We start from the raw sequence: 20,920 nt of genomic DNA on the forward strand, positions 1-20,920 counted from the left end.
TAAAAAGCATACACTTACCTGCCCATAATGATGCTGCACCATGCCAGAACTCCACCTTGGAGCATATCAAGTGTCTACTTTGTCTCCTTTTTGCTACTCTATTCTCAGCACCTGTAAAACCACCCCACCACACATACCACCGAGGCCTGAAGAATAAGAATATTTGGCCATTGAGCAACATTCTCCCCTTGGATCTTAACACCTGGGTAAGAAAGCAGCTCACACCATGAAGAAGTTGGCTAGTATGGAGCAAAGGAGGAAGGAATGTGGAAAAAACAAAAGCGGAATTGTTACTTGGCGCAAAGAATCGTGAGCCTCTGGCAAAACCGAGCCATTTACAGAACTCCATGTTAAACCTATTTTTTAAACCTTCTTTACATTGTAAAAGGAAAAAAATACTGAAGATGTCCAAGGAGATTTTAAAATTACCAAGTCTTACAGCTGGTTTGTAAATAGTTTTACTAAGAGCTCTGTAGTGGTTCTTCCCCCTCTGCCAGTTCTTACTCCCCAACATCAGGAGGGCATTATGCAGTACCTAACAGCCAAATTTCCACTAATTCTCATCATGGCAAAGGATAACAGGTTTCATAGGATTTAAGGTTCATCTTTGCAACATAATCCTGTACAAAACCAAACCTTGCCCATTTCAGGATTCTAAGGTGAGAAGTTTTCATAAACCGCTCTCTTCTTGTAAACAGTGAAGTCATGAGTTATCACTGAACATTTATACCAATTCAATGGTGCGCTGATTTCCTACCTGCCTATTATGTGCTTAAAATCTCTTGAGGAAGAAGTAGTGATGAGTTATTTAGCTTACCCGTTAAGCCCTGCTCAGGCGTGTGCCACAACTGGAGACATACGAGTCAAAGTCAAACAAAGCAAACAAGCCAGTAACACCAGGATAGTTTTTATTTGCTCCCTGAATTAAATATTGGCAGATACAGAGAATTCAGATACCAACTACCTCCCCAACATTTACAAGACTGAGTTTGCAATGTCAGAAAACAAGCACATTTATGCACAATCCTGGCAACTGATAGTGTGAGTGCACAAGATCGCCCTGCCTGAACATCACTTTTTAAGAGGCAGTATCCCTGGTCTCCAGCATCCAACGCTGTCCCCTCACTGACAATTGTGGCACCACGGAACGGCCAAGTAAATATCCTGAGTGGGCAGCTCCAGTGCATTTTCCCCCTGCAACGGATTTATTCCATGCTCCTCCTGAAGGGGCAGAGGCAAGGTCAGCACATCCAACAAATAACCCACCTATGAACACAAGTTGATTCTCACTGTGCCTTTTTTGCTCTGTTCTTTGAGAGCAGGGAAGAACACAGCACAGTGACACTTCCAAGAAAGCTGCTCTTAAAGGCCTTATTGCTGCCACACTTTGTCTGTGCTGGCAACAAAGTGCCAGAGGCACGCTCGTTCCCTGCTGCATGCCGAGTTGCTCTGTGGCTGCTGAACTTTACAGTGGGTTTGCAGCACTTTCCCTGCTGTCTGAGGGAAGGGAAATTTTCAGATAAATAAAAGGACATGAAGCAAGCAAGCTTGTATAACTGAAATCATATGGAAACACAAAGCATGTGCTGTTGAAGGAAATACCGTTTGCTCCTTTTCACACTGGAGCAGAATTTAGGAACTTGCATCCTCCTTAAAGCAGTCAGCTCCTGGTGTGGTCAGCACCTCCAGAGCAAAACACAAGCGTAGCTGGTGCAGCAGGAGGAGCCAGGCACCTCTGCTCCCTTTTTATAAAAAAAATAAACAGACACTTTTCTAAAGCATGTCTGCTAAGCTGGGGACACACAGAAGACACATCACATCTAAGATGTAGTGATCCATACAGCATTTCACTGGTCAGTGCACATCCACTATAAGCCAACCCCCGCAGGGGGAACTGAGCACGTATTATCCCCTGTTCTACACAAGGGGGAAACACATGGTTTTACCAACTCTACTGTGCAACCTTGTGTTAGATCCTAGCACAGCAGATGGCAAGAGATTTTCCCTTTTGGAAAGATCACACAAGTGCCTTCTAGGCAGCAAAATGCCTTGGGCATCCTCAGACAACTGCATCTTCTCCAGGCACAGGAACTCCTGAATCCCAGTCCTGCACTCCAGATCCTAATCCACATGCTCCTACTCACCAACCTTGCCAGTGTCTCTTCAGCAGGAGTTCTCTTAGCTCCAGAAGCAGTAATGACTCCAAATAACTTAGCTGTATGACCATTCTGCCACAACCCCAATGGTTAGATTTATAAGGGTGTTGCATGCATTTGCATCTATTTGCTCCCTTTGTATTAGTAACAAGGACCTCCCAAAAGATAGCTTATAGTATATATCATATCCAGGCTCCAGAGGGATTCTAGGTATCACCACCTCCTGCTTTTCCCGTACGGTTTTTACACTGGGCTGCAACCATCCAACGTAAGGTGCCACTGGGCAAGTGAGGGAGGGAGAGAAGTGGCAAAGTTGGGAACACACAACTTAATTAAATGATCAGATTGTCAGTCACTTCGATGTCAGGCCCCACATCTACACACCATGCACTGGCATTGATCTTGCCCTGCCCACTCGGCCCAGAAAGGCAGTGAGAGCGCCTCTTCTCATGCCGAGCCACCACGTCAGTCTTGGTCGCCGTCAGACGACTCTTCCTCTGCCTCCTCCAGCCACTGGATAAACTTCTGGAGCTGCAGAGAGAATGAAATGTAATTGGGTAACAAGTGACACAAAACAGATGCTGGGAACGCTCAACAACTACGCTGTGTCAGTGAGTACCACTATCATGCACGAGAAAAAGAGTGTTTCTAGGAGACATGAAAACAGAGACAGATTGAGGGAGAGAGAGACAAAAGTTTAGATGAAAAACAACTGGATGCCATGGACAAACCCAGACTGATTAGATTCCTGAGGGAGATTCCTCCAGTCAGACAATCCCCACAACACTCAGCAAAAAGACAAAACTTTGAGAGTTTTTCAGAGCTTGAGGGAGAAGAGATGACAGCTGCACCTTAGCTAAGACATGTTAGGAAAACTCTGCTGGGAAAAACCTACTCCCTGAGAAATTGCTATAAAGAAGGCAGCTCATTTTACCTTTTAACTGGACTCAAACAAGCAGCTGAAAGCACTGCTGACCTATACTAAGAGCTGACTTTGCAAAGGTTTTAAACAAAGTTGGACTTCTTCAGAGATGGCTTTTTTCCCTTGCTCCTCTTCCAGATCCAGGGAGAACGACTGGAACAGGGCTCAGCCAAACTGCAGCACAAAGTTCTGCCTGATGGAGGGGGGAAGTTTATATGCTTCTTGCAACACAAGCCAAATGAAACCACTCAGTACAGCAAATGCTTAGAAATATAAGCGAAGGGACTGGTGAGCCAGGAATGAAAGCTTCAAAGGAATTGCATGGGGCCAGCACACAGGGCATTGGCCTAAAGCCCATTTCAAATGGGTGTTGGCTTAGAGAAGCTGTGCTGCTACTCCAGAAAAGTGCTGGCCTCGTGCTACAGAGGGCCCGCTAAAACCAATCTCCCTCTCCTACTACCTCCATTCTTCATCCAAACAGGATGATTATGGCAGAAGGCACAAAAATGTCTGTTCTGGAGAACAAAGTTGTATTGCTTAGTGTTCAATGCACTGGTGCATTACTGGCCTACCATGTAATGGCAGCTGCTCCACAGAAGGCGACAGTGGCACCAAACTCTGCTCAAAGTTTCTTTTAGCAGCTGTTGTTTCTCTCTCTTCCTCCCCTCCCTCCACTCTTTAAACACCTTTGGGACTTACCCGCTGGTTTTTACGAAGCTGCTTTCCCTTGTCAGACGTGTCCCGCAAAGAGAACCAATTGAGAATTACATCTTCTTCCAGAATTTCCAGCTGGTAAAATGTCATCAACACCTGCATCAATTAGAAAAGAGCAACAGGGCTCTCTATAAACTCCTTTGGGGCTAGCTCATGTCCAAGCACAAAGTTTGCACATAATCTGTTTCTCCCAGCTCCATCTTCAACAGAAGGCTGCTCAGTCTGCTTAATTTTGCTTTTATTGTTAAAAATAACTGTGCTTCTCCTACCAAGCCTTATGTTCCTGACAGTTAGATGCTATGACACATAATGAGTCAAAGTTCAAGCCCCATCAGCTTCAACTCTGTGGATGCAGGGTATGATTGAGAGCTGTAGGCAACAAAAGGGCCACAGAGGATGTCAGTTCAAGATGTTACTTAAGTTCTCTTTTTAAAGCACCCCAAAACCCATCCCCAAAGCAGATCTAACCAGCAACTCTTATGCAGGCCCACATACGCACAACAGTGACATGTGCAAAGAGCATGAATCTATCCGGCTCTGCCCCAGGCTCCCTCCTCCTGCCAGTTCTCTCTTAAAAGTGCCGTATGGCAGGTGTCAAAGCAATTGGTTATTCATCAGCTCAAACTCCTGCCCAGTGCAGCGAGGGTAAGATGCAATCATGCTTTCTCAGGGTGCCTTTGTGCTCAGGCAGAGCAGGCACTTTGCAGTCGGTCTCCTTGCGGCAGAACGCTGACAAAGCTGGCTGCCAACTCCAAATATAAAGTGTCACTTCAATCCTCAGCCTCCAGGGAAACCCAGGCCCCTAGAACAATGGACGCATGCCAAACAATTGCTGTAATTCAAGGACATTTTGGCTCACCAAACTGAAGGCTTTTGGTTCTAGTTCTAAGTGCTTTGCCATTAGCCAGAAGCACTGGTAGCAGAAGTTAGGATTACTCTTTCTTGAGGAACCAAGAGTTAAGCAGGCTCTAGGAGAGCTCTTCCAAAAGAGATAGGGGCTTCCTGAGACACTGCTAAAGGAAAGACTTGCGATCTAAGTCAAACGCTCTCAGTGTGATAGGGCAGAAAGAACGCAGGGACAAAATATTTGTGAAGGAGGGTGAGGAAGAATATACTGAAAACTCTCAGAAGCAGGGAGATAGGTAATGAGCCACATGTCAGCTCCCCTTTATTCCCATTTTCATAACTAGCTCAGCCTGAATAAGAAATCCCACCCTTATTCCCAGCTTTGCTTGTTTTGCACTCTAAAGTAGGATAAACCATTTGGCGGTTAGATCCCAGGGACCATGGAGAGACAAATGAAGTAAAGCTCTTCCTAAAGCAAGCCTCTGGCCTCGTCTCTTCCAGCATCACACAACAAGGGCATCTAGGTTAGAAGCTGCAAAATAATACCTCCCTTCAGGCTGCACGCTGGTAGTTAATAGTCACCCTCAGCTGTGCTCCCTCAGAGGCACAGGCAGACATAGAATTTTTTTTTTTAAAGCAATTGTTATAGATAGATTTTCTATACACCCTCTCCTCTGAGACCCCAACATTCTCTCCTCTAAAGCAGACAAGCTAATGATGCAAACAGGATGCATTTCACCATGAATCTAGCAAAAACAGGTCCTCAGAATTGGGAGCAGATACTCACTTTAGCTATCGATGTGCAGAGACTGTCATGTTCCAGGAAGAATTCCTCAATGGCAAATAAGGCATTCAAGTGATCTGACGCCCGTTTTATGTAGTTCTTAAACAATGGGGTCCAGTTCTTCAACAGCTGCAGGGGAAAAACACAGAAGAGTTCCTGAGCTATGAGATGTGTGCACTCAGCCCTGTTTCTCACCTGTGATGCACTAAGAAACTGACCCAGGGAAGCATTTTAAGAAACCATTCAGCTGACCACTTAATGTATTTGTCCCACTCTGTCCATGAAACAGATGCTATTAAGTCTCACATGTACAGATAGGACCTGGTTTTACTAAGCAGCTTTGAGGATATCCGTTAGCTTTCTTGGTTTTGCCTCTCTGGATGGAATATCAGATTATCACAATAAATGTGTTTACGGAGTCTGGTACTCAAAGAAAATCACTTCACAGCAAACTGATAAGGAGAGGTACATACATGCTACTCAAATCTTCCCCCCACAGAGCAGCTGACATTTCAGTGGAATTTTCTTTCAAAGCAAAAGAGCAAATAAGGAAAAAGAGAAAAAGATAGCGCCAGAATAATTACCAGCTTAGTAGAAGTAAACAGGGCAAAATAGCCACCCCTAAAACAGGAACGCGATGGAACGGCCCCTATGTGCAAGTCACAAATTTGCTGTGTGCCTACAGGCTTGTTTGCATCCTGGAGTCTGCTGCACAGAATAGGTGGGAAGGATGAAGGGCAAGAAGTTGTTACACTATTAACTGATCTCAGTTGTCCCTTCCAAGGCTTATTTTTTATCAAGTCTTTAATTTAATGATTTTGGTGCTGCCTCTTCAAACAGTATTTCTGTCCGAGTCCCCCACAGCTCTTTCACTTATTGTACATAGCTGGAAAGCAAGCAGCAGGGAAAGCTCTGCAAAGCAGCACAGACTGACCTGAATCTGGGATAGGAGGTAATAAAGATACTTAGACCCCTGTCCGTAACAATTTAAAAAGGTATCAGAACTAGGATAAGATACAAAAATTCCTCATTGGCCACATCACGACCAGACCACCCTACATAGTAGGAAATTAAATCAGAGTTCCACATCTTTTTAAATAGATTAATTCAAGAGCAGGCATTCCTGCAACTACATCCCTGGCATGCCTGTACAGATAAGACTGTTTTGCTGTGCCTTCAGCAGTGTCTCCTTAGAGAACACATCTGGTCTGTTTCGAATGGAAACAGGTAATTCACAGGGGCTTGGGGTGTGATGAAGAAGCTCTCATTTACCCTCGTGGAAAGTTAATCAGCATTATTCTGCCCAGGACAATTGTTAACAGGCAGTAGCCCTGCCAGAGGGAGAGCTCCAGGACACACAGTAGAGCTAGAGCCCAGGCTAGCGTGGACTACCAAAGGTAGCCTGTACTAGGAAATAGTGCTCAACTACTCCATAGTACTACACTCCATCACCTCTTCAGACACATTTGCTATGCAACCATGCTGGAATTTGCACGCCTCAAGCAGAAACAAAGAAGGGGGTTAGTACAAACAAACAGATCTGTATAATAGTACATCAACTGGCTCAAGGAACAACAGTAACAGCACAGAATGATCCTAATCATCATGGTATCACAACAAAAAAAACCTGAGGGTTGCATGGCATGTTTCCAGAAAGTATTTTAGCTTGTAGCAAAATGCTTAATCCTAAACACTCTTCTCTCCTCTACAACCATCTCCTGCATTTTTATTATCCTTTGGAATTCTTCATCTCAAATGTAGTAAAGCTACCAGCAAGTTCCTTCCAGGCTAAGAAATATTTTGTAATACCTTTCTGTTAACGCCCTTAAATCATAAGTGGGCACAATTCTAACCAGAAGCTATTGAGTTTCTGAAAGCAAGTTATTTATAAAAAAAGCAGAGCTCTAAACACTCACAACCTCAGGACTCAATCCAGTATGCCTATTGCTGGGAAAGGGAAAGAAGGAAAAATATACCATCTCAGGTCAAGAACGTGCACTGTACTGTAACTGGTGTTAATGGTGAAAGTAGGGATCAGCCCCACAGAGCCCCTAGCAAAAACACACCTATGAGCCTGTGTGACCAAAGAGGCTGTTTTGGGAGTTCCATGAAAATCTGAACTGGGGAATTAGAAGCTTGCAATTATTTTAGATTGAATAAAAAGCTGAAAGATGTGAAAAGATACCTGACAAAGAGCCCTATGGACAACATCATAACTTTCCAGGCTTTGACTGTACCTGGGTAACTCCTCAAAACAATCTAGTCTGGAGAAAGCAATCGAATTCCTCAGGTCGATTCATTTTTCATCAGATCTGGTCAGTGATACTGTATCAACTTCAAAGAGGTCTGTGATCCACTTTTCTTTTGTCAGAAGGACAGTCTCGACACCAGGCCTATTTTACCCCTACCTCCAGCACAGAACACCATCATAAATACTTGCAAAGCACAAGGGACAAACCTATAATTCCAACCTGTTACACCATAACAGCATCCGTGCTGATCACCATAAATTGCTTCAGTGAAAGCAGAGATCCATTGGGTCCCTGAATAAGCAATCCCATGTTGTGTTCACTTGCATGACATTACAAAGGAGTAAGGCTCCCTAACAGAAACCTGAAGAGGTGCACCACACATGCTAGCTGCTGGGCAGCAGTGCAGACACTGACCAGCTCAGCCAACTGAACTGCTATATTGCCTTCCCCGGCTCCCGTTAGACATCCTCACCTACATAACCTTGTCTGATGCTGCTTCAGTGATAACAGAAGCACAGCCTTCAGTTTATCAGCAGCTTCAGCCACATTTGCTCAAATCATGTCTACGGTTCTAGGAAAGGTCTGGTTTTCTGTACCATCTCTGCTTTACAACTTGTACAAGAGCTGAACAAGATGCCTGAAATACCTTGAACTGGATAACTCTTTCTCAAGCCTCCATGTTTCATCTGAGAAATACCCACGGGCATATCCTTTACCGGATGCTTGTTTCCTAAAATTGCTGCAACACTTAAGAGCTTCATGCTCAGGGGCCAGCACCTCAGAGCACATACTGTGGTTTCAAGTCAAACCATACATCATAACTATGGCATTTCCACAATTTCCCCTCCTGAGTTGTCTGGGACTGCTCTACCATCACTCTTATACAAGCAACTTATCTTCCTTCAGCATCTCTTAGTCAGAGTTAAGCTACAAAGAGAGTGAGAAACACAAAACAGTTCTGTAAAGTTCAGTGGGCTTCTGATATTCACCACTATCAGAATGCAAGTATCCCCATCTCATACAAAATAACACTTTGCCATATGTAAACCATCAAAAGCAGATACCAGCCTAATACCGCTATTGACTGAGGCAGTTTTAGCTGCATAGCTACACTTCAGCTACATGCTTTCATTATGTACTCACCTATACCAAGCTAGTGCTTGGGATTCTCAGGGTGTAAGTAAGTATTAGTAAATTAACAGAGTGTACTTTTTACTAACTAGGGAACCACAAGTTGCAGAAAAGCCACTGTTTCAGATGCTGTACAAACAAGCATGTTCTGCATGAAGAACTGGTCTCTTCTCTTCAGAGCACTGTTGGTAAATACAAAAAGCTGCTTCCCAGGAAGACCATCAATGTCTGTTTAACAAGCTTTGAAGGCCGATTCGCTACCTCTATTAGAGGCATATCTCAAACATATTGGGTTGTTGTAATGGTGACTAACATCATGCGTGCAATTGAACATTAACAGTATACCTCACCGGGATACTGCCTGCCTGCTAATTTCAGTATAGAAAGCCAGCACGAGAATTCTGCAAGCGGTTAAGACATCGAGGCACAAAACTGTCCCAGAGAAGGATTCTCTAAGAACCTTCCTGGTTGTTCTTTACAAAGGAGCATCTGGAGAAACTGGCTGCCATGATGGTCAATGGGTTTGACACTTGGCGCTCTCTGATAAATCTAAGGATAATTTGTGTTTCATAAATGCACATGCCACACAATTCTCTGCCTAGAGAAATTCCACTTGTCCATGACATGGGGCATGGTCACCCTGAATATTACATTTAGATTATTATCGCTTCTCACTAAAGATGAGCTGATTTGCTGTCTCTGCTGTTAAACATGAGCATCAGCTTTTCTATGACAAAATATGCATGGACAAAGTTACCCAGAGGTAAGCCCTTCATGTACTTCCATTGTCTTTAGCTTCTAAGGGGTTTTGGGCAATTACGCAAAACATTATGCATCTATATAGTATCCTTTATCCAAGACTAGAACCTCTTCTGACTGGGTGCTGCAGCGAAGTTCTCCTGTCCTACTCATGCTAGATTAGGAGCCCAATCTGGGAGACAGAAAGAGATGCCACATCCTAGCTGGAAAAAAACCAAACCATCCTACACAGCTACCAACTCCACACAACCTGTTGTCTAGATGTACTGCTTTCCACTTAGTTTAACACTTGCTCTAATGTTCTCTTCAGTCCTCCTCCTTCAATTCTCTTTTTCCAGGACAGGACATGCTATTCAAGAAAACAGTCTGGAAAAATGAGCAAAAGCAAGCGGAATTTAAACAGAGTGAAAAGCAAAATCTCACTGAGCCATCTGATGAACAGATCAGTTGACATGGATGTTTCATACAGAAGACATCTCCACACATCCAGGAGATGAATTAAGTGCCATGCTTACACCTACATAAAGAAGAATTAGTTTTCCAGCCTTCCGCATCAATTGAAAGCGCATACTTCCTCAGAGAAAGCATTATGAAGATGTCTAGTGTTCCTCTTTAGCTCCATCTCCTAAAAAAATTAAACTAGTCCTTCCCAAACGCATCCGACCCATTCATTCTGAAGAAGCACCTTCATAACCTATAGAGTTTGCAAACTCAAATACATAAATGGGCTATAGCAAAGAGACAAAACTACTACAACGGCTGCAGCTTGGATCAACAAAACCATTAAGATAAGACTGCCTGCTTTTTAAAGCAGATCCTACTCTATTTTGTCTCCCTTAAGTCAGGAAATGGAAATCGCCCTCACCCGATTATACAACCCGTCTCTTTAGAGACACAACAGAACTCTGTATCTTCGCTCAAAGACAGCAATATCATGCCTTCGCATTTGGCCGGAAAAAAATTGGCACTGATTACAGTGCGCAGACAACTAAGACTTGGAAAGGATCCCACTGGGAGAGGAATGCTCCCTGCTACCCCAGGGACAGGGCTTATGATGGATTGGAACTGGGTTCCTGGAATCCAAGCCTGTAAAGACATCTCTAACAGTCCCTCTCTCTTCTCTCCTACAAGTGATGCACTTCTACTATCACACACAGGAAACAGAAACAACCATAGGTACTGAAGTAGAGCTCCCCACACCTACAGTCTCAGCTGAGTTCTGTCAAGCAGGTACAATACTTTCAGTTCACTTTTACTTCTACAGAAGGCAAAGAGGCTCATGAACTCCAGGAGTTCAAGTGGCTTCACGCTTAACCAAAAAGACTTCTCAGCCAGGAACTACCTGGGGCATCCTACGCACTAGGAGACAAACCCAAAGAAGAGTCAAATGGAGCAGGACTCACAGGAAGTAATGCTGAGAAATAGTTCTGGGAGTCCAAGTTTGCATCCAGCTGCTGCAGTGGGAACTCCAGGATCACTTTACTGAGCACCTGCATCATCTCCTTCAGACCAATGTTATACGCATACCTGTGAGGAAAAAGGCAAAAACGCCCAATATTTCACACTATCTGATCTCTGCAGACTGTGGCTCTTCAGAGATACAGCAGAAAATTCGATTTTCATCTTCCAGACTTGTTTTTGTTTGTTTGTTTGGTTTTCCAAATATTCAGGCAATAAAACCACCTTGTATTGCATCAGCCCTGTATTAAGGCCACAAGTCCTGAAAATCTGCTATCACAGTGGAACAAGCTGCTGCAGGGACAGCACCCTCACATTTACTAGAGTGCTGTAGGAATACCGTTGCGCAAAAGAAGGGAAACAGGTTTGTATTTGAGAAATACTAGGTAAAAGGCACTCTGATTATGTGTTCTAGACTTACTGCTGTAAAAACAGAGTGGACAAGCCACACCACAGCACAGCCCCAGCTGCAGGCAGCTGGTTGAATGTTGCAATGCACAGAGCAGCAGCCCCTGCATGAACTTACAGGCAGTCTGTGCCAAGAACTGGCTTGCTCTCTTCAGTCTACAGTTACTTAATAGCAATTCAATCTCTTGTTACAGAATTGGGGCAGGAAAAGCCTAACCACTGAGGATGCTACAGATGCAGCTGGCGCTCTCCATCAACTCCTGTCGTCATTCAGTCATGATCTCTAATCTGCATTTCTCATGCTCTATACTGATAAAATTAATGTTTAACAATCAAACATGGGTATTCACACGGTTTCTCCTCTTCTTTCTAGATCTGCTGTCAAACCCAACTGTTCAGCATAAGGGGCAGCATCCTTAAGGGAACACTCACTTGAGGGAGTTGATTTCCAGGACCAGGTTGTCACAGGAAATGTTTTCTTCTTCGCCCCTCTGTAACGTACCCAGAACCTCATTCTGGAAAACTAATGAAAGAAAGGACAGGTAGTTAGACATAAGAGGGAGAAGCACAGATTCTTCAAACTGTTCATTACTGAATAAACTATGCCCTTAACAAAGGAAGCATTCTGACACAGATGTCTATTTGGTCTCCGTAAGCTGGCACAAAACCCACATGAACTATACTTAGAAATAGTTGAATATAATTCAAATAAAGGAGATGACCTACTAGGTATCATTGATCTATCCACACAAACTAGTACAAAGCTATTTACCTCTGCAACCTTTTAGAGCAGAGTTTCTATCATACTTTCACAATCTAGCCTTTCCTATTCAGACAAACCTCATCTTCCCCTAACTCAAGATATGAATTAAAAAGTAAAATTTACTGGTTTAATGTCCTTTGGGGAGATATTTTAATGTGAAAAAGGCTTTTTTTTCCAGTTTGGCTTGAACCCCTTTCAAATCCAGGTAAGCTTAACACAACAAAACAGAAAACCAAACCATATCCGCCAAGGAGGCAGCTCCTACAAGGACATTTAATTCTCCAGCACAATTACAGCAGTAAGCTGTCCACACAGGGAAACTCTGCTAGACCTTCACACAATCTCTGAGTTTGAGCAATAACACTGCCATTTAAACAGACAATTCAGGGAGGTCACTTTCATGAAGGCCCACTGATCAGGAATGGGAAAGATGGAGGATCTCTGTCTAGCTTCTCATCCTTGGCTGCCTTGGGTTAACACAACAGCAATACAGGGAATATTAAAGAACTCTGTAGAAAATGCAGGAAGTGAGGTCAGGAAACAAACATATTATAGACACCCACAAATTTTCCAATATACTTAGAGAAAGCAGCACAGATCTCACACTCACGGCATTATCTGCAGACTCACCATACTTCTTAACAGCTCAACTCTTACCTTTGATGTCATCTAGCTGAGGGGACACTGCCCGACTGTCTGGCTCCTCAGAGCCCATGCTCAGGTCACTGTCTGACTCGCTCTCTTCCTCTGAATGCATAGCTGGCCCTGATGGAGAGGATGCAGCATTCAACACTCCAAAGCTGCAGCTGTCATATGCATGAAGAACCAGGTGTCCCAGGGACTTCCCAACCAAGTCAGCAACTATCTGTCCTTGCAAGGAAGTTTATACTTACAGGTCTAGATGATTAGATTTGCTGCAGAGGGAATGCTACAGCTGGCACTAGGATAATGGGACTTTTTAAGAGTCTGCAGGCAGACAACAAAGGACAGGGATAGAAGCAAATGCATTTTGCGCAGACTGCTGACTCATGATGGAGCAATGTCAGCAGACGCTCTCACTAGCAGGAAGAAAGCCAGCAGTACCCAGAATAGCCAAAGCATATTCCGTCTAAGGGAGGGCCTGGTATCCCCTGGTGCACCACTCGCAGCAGACAGCTGTGTGTGTTAGAGCAAGTCAAAGATATATGTTACCTGGAGCCAGTCTGCTTCACAAAGCCCAGGTCTTACTCTAGACACAATTATCAGTGTTCCACTCAGCCAGTTTCCCCGACACAGGTCTGTCTGTCCATCCCCAAGTGACTACACTAAACTTTTCCTCACCCCATAGGCTTTGTCTCTGCTCTTCTTCATCCTCTCCATTCTTGTCATCTGCTTTCCAGAGATAGCCTCTGCCCTCTGAGCCTACATCCTTTTTATTGTAACCTGAAAAAGAAACAGTGATTAGGAGGTAGATGTACTGGATCTGCTTACAGGCAAACCTGAAATAGACTGTACAACCTGCATATTACTGCCCCTAAATATCCTTCATCAAGAGGGAGCTGGGATTCCTGCATATGCATACAGATTTCAGCTTTTATCTTCTCACTTGCCTTGACAAATGACCAAGTTACTCCTCCCTACAGCAGCAACATTCAGCTGACCATGTTTAGATCCCTCAACAAACCCAGACTGGTAGAAACAGTATTTCACAAGGACAAAGTCCTTGGACACACTCCAGGTATGAGGACATAGATCTTGCAACCTGCCTTAAACTGAACATCTCTTCCAACTTCAGCTTATTGTCTCCTACTCTAAGAGAAATAGAAACTAGCTGAGTCTCCACAGATTTTAATACTGGGATACTGAGGTACATCTCACTGTCCAGCTTGAGCCAAATATCCTTGCTTGTCCTACTGAAAACACACATGTTCCAAGCTGAATGCAGCACTAAGCTCCAGCCTGGCACTGCAGAGTCCAGAATGGGGGAGGGAAAGACCCCAAAAGATCATGGAAGGCAAAGCCCTCTGCATAGCCTGAGTGCATGGAGCCAGAGACTCTCATACCTTTCAGTTTCACTTTGCTTTCCTCCTTGTTCACGCCAGAATCATCACTGAACTGGTCATCATCCTCTTCCTCCTCATCTGGTGGGTGCAGAGAGATCACTGTGCCCTCAGAAAGAGTGATGCCAGGTCCTACTACTACCTGCAAATATGTGCAACATATCTTAATGAAGAAATACCCTGATTGCCCCCTTGTACCTCCACCAGCAGGGACAACAGCTGCTCCAGGCAAGCTGTATACTAACAAGTATAACTGAAGACACCAGCACTGCTAGATCACATACCATACTACCCTAGCCAAACAAAAAGAAGAAAAAGGTGGGAGCAGTAGCACATCCTCCACCTCTGCAAAAAGGCTTGGAGCAGCCCTGTATTCTGGTATGGTCTAGTGTAAGGCTAGTAACCTGCCAAGAAAGGCAGAAAGCAGAATAGACATAAATACAGCTCACCTGAGAAGAGAGGACACAGTGGGGCTTTAGCTTTACTTTCTCCTTCACTTCAGCTTCATCGCAGATAACAGAATGGCAGATCTCCACATTATCTGCTATGTGTACTCTGTCCCAGAGAAAAGCTCCGTCCAAAATGACTTTATCACCTGTTATACATCACCGAGCACAAATATGTTGAGCAAGGCAGTTTGCTGCTCTCCCACACTGCTGACTCCACTAGAAAGCATCTTACTGAATCCCAATGCCCTTGATGTACTATGGATATTAGATGAAAGGTAAAAATTGGCCTTAGAGGCCTATGGCCAGTTCTTACCCAAAGCTCAAAGACAATTTTTTTCTCTACAGAGACTTAACAAGGTGACAGTAACAACTGACATCTTGGTTTTGCACAAATACAGCCAAATCACCAAAAAAATCCAGCCAAGACTAGGAAGGAGTAGTACCAGGCAGCTCACAAAACCAGGGACAGATGTCCCTCATTTGCAGGATGTTGGTGGGTGATAACTGTAGATCAGTAAAGGTCATGCATCCTCTACTGCTGAAACAACTTATCTGCATTAAGTGTCTTCCACCTTTCAGCATCATTATGGTACCCTGAAAACTTTAATCTATTTCCTCTGCTGGAGAACCAAGCTTTTCTCCTTTCTTCCCATTAGAAGTCAATCAATACCCACCTATCATCCTCTCTCAGAGCCAAATGCACTTCAAAAACTAAATCCCAACAACGTGTGCCCTTGCCTGGCAAGGCCTACATGTCCCCCATTCTTGTACTCACCTATCCTACAGTTCTGCCCAATAACGCTGTTTGTTATGGAGCAGTTGCTGCCGATGACCGTTCCCTGCCCAATGAGTACGTTCTCTTCCAGCACACTGCCGTGGCCAAGGCTAACATCCACCCCTCGGTAAATGTTGTGTTTAGAATGGCTGTAACTCTGATTCTTGTCATCAGTGAAGTTCATCTCTGGAGTCAAAGGATAAACCCAGCGCCGGATGATGTCAGAGCACACGGCTTCGTACATTAGCAGGTTGCATATATGGGCGCCGTACTCTTCTGTCGTTACATGCATATGGATCTGGTTCCCCAGGACCTGGGAGACAGGCAGGAGCGTGTCAGAAGATTCTCTAATGCAAGGTAATAGGATCTCCCTTGTAACAACCCTCTCCTTACCTCCTCATTCACCAACAGACCACGCACAAAGTCATCCCGTGTCTGGTAGTCAAAATTGTCTGTGAACAGCTCAGCCACCTGCCAGGAATAAAATATAAGGAAATAATATAGTTAGCAGAAAATGTTGCCAGGGAAGCCAGAAAATTAATGGCTGTTCAGTGGTTCTCAGAGAGCCGAGTAATACAGTATAGGAAAGTGATGCTCTTGCCTTGAATAAAGCTTTCATTCCTTCTGCTAGGAGTGTTGACCTTCCCATCTCCTCCTCCTAATGGAGACTATGAACAGATTCTGGTTTTCAGAAGGGGCAAAACATTGCTTTAGCATTTCCAAGCAATCCGCCCAGCCTCACTTTCTAGTTTCACTCCCAAAGGAAGGCTGTAGATCAGCTTTTTCAGATGTGGAAGAGACGTTAGCGAGCCTAGGCTGGAATAACCCTCAATGTTACCCTAACACAGTACCAGCTTGCAAGTACCAACACTTTTCCATAGCATAGCCATCACCTCTGCTCCATGGATGCTACTATACTCAAAGTGCAATTGTTTATTTTCCAGAATAGTTTCATCCTGTGCCAAGTCAGCCAGTCTACTGATGCATCCACTGTCTAGTTCTGCCTGGGCTCGAGCAGTGGATGCCAGACACAGACTGAGTGACCATACAGTCCGCAGAGCAGCGCCACATGATCACTCAGGCTCTCAGCTCAGTCACTGAGCACAACTGGGAGTTCTGGTTTCCAAAACTAGTACACTCAGGCCACATGCACCCCCTGCACACCAGCAGGACAAAGGGAGCAATGCAGATTGGATTTTGGACCCTCACAGAAGGGCAGAGCTCACCTGCGGAGAGCAGATGCTGATATGACAATCCAGCAAGTCGTGGCGCACCTCAACGTTCTCAATAGAATTCTGGAACAGACTCTGAAAGAGGAAAAAATTCAGATGATCCGAGTGCCTCATACAGTACCGAACCCCAAAAGCCTTCTATAAGCCCGGGGCAGTATTGATTGAATTATTAAACTAGCTGAAGTTCTGAAGATCAGAGAAATCTACAATCTACACTGAGACACAAGCTTAGGAGGCACAGCCTGGTCACACACACAGCTGCATGTCAGTCGGCAGAGACTGCCCTCATCCTTACACAGCGCAGCTCTCCAAGAAACAGCTTGTACTTCAAACAATCACTTTTCCTCCAGGAGGCTCCTTACCTTAGTTGCTGGGAGCTAAAAATGTACAAAGAACATTAATAAATCAAAATGCAATATTCATAGCTTCCATACCCCCTGTGGATTTTTACAGCTGTTGTTTTGTTGTTGGTGGTGGGTGTTGTTTGTTTTCTATTTTGGTTTCCTACAGTGATTTGTGCTTTCATTTGAAGGTAAAAAATAACCTACTGATTACCGATTTGAGGATGAAAGTGCCATATAATCAGAGTCTTAGTTCTGAGTTGAAAAAAGAAAAAGGTCCATTATCTCACTGGAGAAAGTGCCTCCACAGACATTTACAGAGCATTTACTACATTATTAGAAAAGTCCATAACCTTTTTACGTGAACAGTACAGAGGTAATAGGAAGTACTACCCCTTGCACCTGCTGTTATTCCATCCCCTGTGCCAGGCTCAGTGCCGCTTCAAAATGGTTTGTGTACGATCGTGATATATGCATCCCAATTTGGGAACCCCTGCGACAGCACAAATTATCTACCTCCCTTGTTTCACATGGAGAAAAAGGAGTCAAATAAATGCAAAAACTGAATTGTGAGAAATATGTCTGTCCCGTTTTCAAACTCTGAAATGAGTCCCAAACATGTGTGTCTCGGGACAATTTCACCAAGCCTCAAATACAGGTTAAAGGAAAAAAAAGCCAGTTTACCAAGAGTTACTTCCTATCATCTGCTCCTCCAAGAGAAGCAGCAAGCACAGTTCCCCAGCCCTCGCTCAAGGAGGACCTCCTCCTTGGGGTGGGCTGCTTCACTACTGCAGCCCTTTTCCACCCGTCAGGTTCCAGACGCACCATAGGAAAGCGGAAGCGTTTCAGCCCCTGGGTTCTCTGGTAGTGAAGGACTCGGTTTGTGGCACTGTCCATAGCAATAATAATGTCATCCTCTTTGCACCTGGCATGGTGACCAGGTGAGGACTCCTTGAATATCATCGTCATCACAGAAACATTCTTTTCCATCTTACGACGCAACCTGAAAAAGAAGGGCAGAACTTTAAAATCACTCTTCAGAGAGTTAGAGCCCAGAGTCTCAGCACAGCAGGCAAGCGTACACTCTTTCAACACCTACTTGTGCTCTTCCAGGGCTTTGGATATATTGAAATTGGACACCACATCTCCAGTGACGAGAATGAAGTCAGAACGAACAAGGGACTTGGCATCAACGTCTCGTAGCACGTCACCAAGGGAGCGGTACAGGTCAGAAGTCACAAAGCGCACTGTGTTGGGAGAGGTGTGGCGGCACCACTTGGATTTTCTGGAAGGAGAAAAACACATCAGGAAGGCATAAAGAGGATATTCCTATAGAAAACACACTAGGACACAGTGCCCCAGTGCACACCACACCTGTAAGTGAATGCAAGGAGAATCCTATTATAACAAGCCCACTATCGATTGGCTTGGGTATGCTTATTTGCACACAGATGAACTGAAGAGAGTTAGACTTTGAGACTGTAGCTGACGGAAACTTAGGAAACCCACTCCACTGTGAGCCAAGTTTTGACAAAGGAGAAGGAAAAGTTACACACAACCCAAACTTTTTGTCTTGGAAAGCAGTACCTCAGGTAGGGGAAGACTGCATGCTTCTCTTTAGCTTGCAAACCTGCAGCATGCAGAGGCAAAGGTGCTGTCTGAGCGAGCTGTTTCCATATGCTGCACGACATACCGAGACAGGGCATAATGCAAAAGGCGGTACGCTAATTTACACATCTACCCAGGAAACTCCTGCTTTTAGACAAGAAAAGTTAAGTGCCAATACAAATGCAGTCCCAAAACACTCAACCCTTTTAGTACACTGCACAACCACACTCCTTCACAGGAGGAATGGCCTTTTTTTGAGATGTGTTAGGAGATTTCTCTTGAAAGGGAATCTCTAGCACATGGTTTTCATCAGAAGGATCAGTGAGACCTTTGAGGCTTGCTGGAGGATAGAAGAATCCTTTCCATGATAAAGCTAAAAAGAAGAAGAGATTCTTACTGTAAATGCTCTTTTATCTCAGCTGACTTCCAACAGCAGAAAACAAAGGTTTCTTCCACGCCAGTTGCTGTTAGAAACTCCAAGGTATAGTCAATCATGGCCACATTTGCCATAGGTAAAAGAGCCTAAAAAGAAAAAGACACACAGATAGCTGAACAAATACTGTGTACCTCAACATCAGCAACAGTCCCTTCCAACTTGAGGACATATCATCAGTGGCACCAGAAAAATAACACAAATAACTGCTCTACCTCCTTTTATCAAAAATTTTCAAAGCTGATCTAAACAGTAAGAGCTAGTTTCTGATCTTCTATAGGGGTATACCCTCACTTCAGAGAAGAAAGCGTAAAAGAAGTGAAGTTATCACACATAAACTCTTCAAGATGACGCAAATAAGTGAGAAAGACTAAAAAAAAAAAAAAAAATCCCACATGAGTGCTGATTCCCTGACTCAGGCTTTAACAGCTACAAGAAAAACCTGACAGACATGAATGATGAAGCCACATGAATATGAGTGTCCAGAATTAAAGAAGGGAAAAAAACCCCACAATCTAAATGAAGTGAGTATTCTCTTGAGATTCAAGTTACTGATTCACAACTGAGTGATCTCATACTACTCTTTAATTCATTTTTGGTGACGTTTTGTTTCAGGCCTGAGCTCACGTATGTAATTATGACCACCACAAACATTTCATCAGCAAACGAGGTAAGATAATTGTTCAGACCTAAATTCTCCAGAAGCACTCTTTCCTTTAACATACAGCCTTCTGATCTGGATAATTAAAGTGCTTTCCCCATCCTTTTTCTGGCCATATTCTTTCATGCATTATTGCTGGCAAGGACAAAGATCTTGCTTCTTTCCTCTATCAGAAACAAACCTGCCCAAACCTGCTGCCGCCTCTGCATCAGCGACAGATGAAAAGCAAACAGCGCAGTTTGCCTTGACATGTGGAAAAGCAAACAGCACCAACGCAGGAACTAGATCCTCGCTGCCTCTCCAGCGGGGGATATAAACTCTTACAAGCGAGGAGAACTGGTCAGAGGCTTCCACAGCGTGGGGGAAGGCGGGAAAAGCCGCGGCGGTGGGGACTGCCCGAATCCTGGGCGGACGCGGGGGCCCAGCAGCACCCCAGGACCTGCCGGGAGCGGATGGGGGGGCCTCGCCTTCTCCCGACCCACCCCGGGGCTCTCACGGCGGGGCACGCCGCGACCGCGGGCCCGACCACCGCTGCCGACGAGCACTCCGCCTTTCGTCAGAGGCCTGCCCGGTCCGGCCCCCCCGGAACGGGAGAGACCGGGGCAGGCGGCCCCGGAGGAACCGGTCCGGGGGAGGCAGCAGGAGGCAGGGGAGATTTCTCACCCGCGGCCGGTCTTTGGAGATAGGGAAGAAGCGGCGGTTGAAGCTGTCGGCGACCAGCACGGCCTGGAGCGGCGGCGGCGGCTCCTCCTGCGGGTCGGGTCCGCGGGCCGCCCCCGCGCCAACCCCCCGCCTCACGGTGCCGCGGGCCGCCATCTCCTCACGCTGCCTCAGCTCCCCCCTTCCGCTTCCGGGTCCGCGCCGGAAGCAGCGACGGGAACTCGGCGGGGACAGAACAGCGCGGGCCGGCGGCGCGCGTTCGCGGCCTGGCGGCGGCCCCGGTCCCCGCCCCTGCGGCCCCGGCCGGGCGGTTCAGCCGAGCCCAGCCCCGGAGGGCAGGGCAGGGCAGGGTGGGCCCTGCCAGGGCCCCGCTCCCTGTGCATCAGCCAGCCTAGCAGAACGCAGGGCCCGGGGTGACCGTAGGCAGACGGGGCAGCTTCCGGAGGGGTTCAGAAACTCCCCGCTGCCTCCCCAGCCTCTTGCCCCATCCGTCGGCACCGGCGTGGAGAAGATCCGCCGTTGCCAGGGG

General features: G+C 45.4%; 1 protein-coding gene across 1 annotated transcript; it reads right to left on the reverse strand.

Moving 5' to 3' along the window:
- Positions 1-891: 891 nt before the first annotated feature.
- On the reverse strand, positions 892-20,602 carry EIF2B5 (eukaryotic translation initiation factor 2B subunit epsilon). The gene is made up of 16 exons (XM_075507015.1): positions 20,395-20,602; positions 19,035-19,159; positions 18,129-18,314; positions 17,855-18,032; positions 16,683-16,763; positions 15,850-15,927; positions 15,457-15,769; positions 14,682-14,827; positions 14,236-14,374; positions 13,514-13,615; positions 12,851-12,958; positions 11,863-11,953; positions 10,968-11,091; positions 5,426-5,551; positions 3,778-3,888; positions 892-2,687 (listed from the first exon to the last, which is right to left on the reverse strand). Exons 1-16 carry the CDS (start codon positions 20,545-20,547, stop codon positions 2,622-2,624), a joined length of 2,127 nt encoding a protein of 708 aa, XP_075363130.1. The 5' UTR covers positions 20,548-20,602; the 3' UTR covers positions 892-2,621.
- Between the last annotated feature and the right edge of the window lie 318 nt (positions 20,603-20,920).

This window comes from Mycteria americana, chromosome 7 (genome assembly GCF_035582795.1).
Source record: "Mycteria americana isolate JAX WOST 10 ecotype Jacksonville Zoo and Gardens chromosome 7, USCA_MyAme_1.0, whole genome shotgun sequence".
In the NCBI taxonomy this organism is placed as follows: domain Eukaryota; kingdom Metazoa; phylum Chordata; class Aves; order Ciconiiformes; family Ciconiidae; genus Mycteria; species Mycteria americana.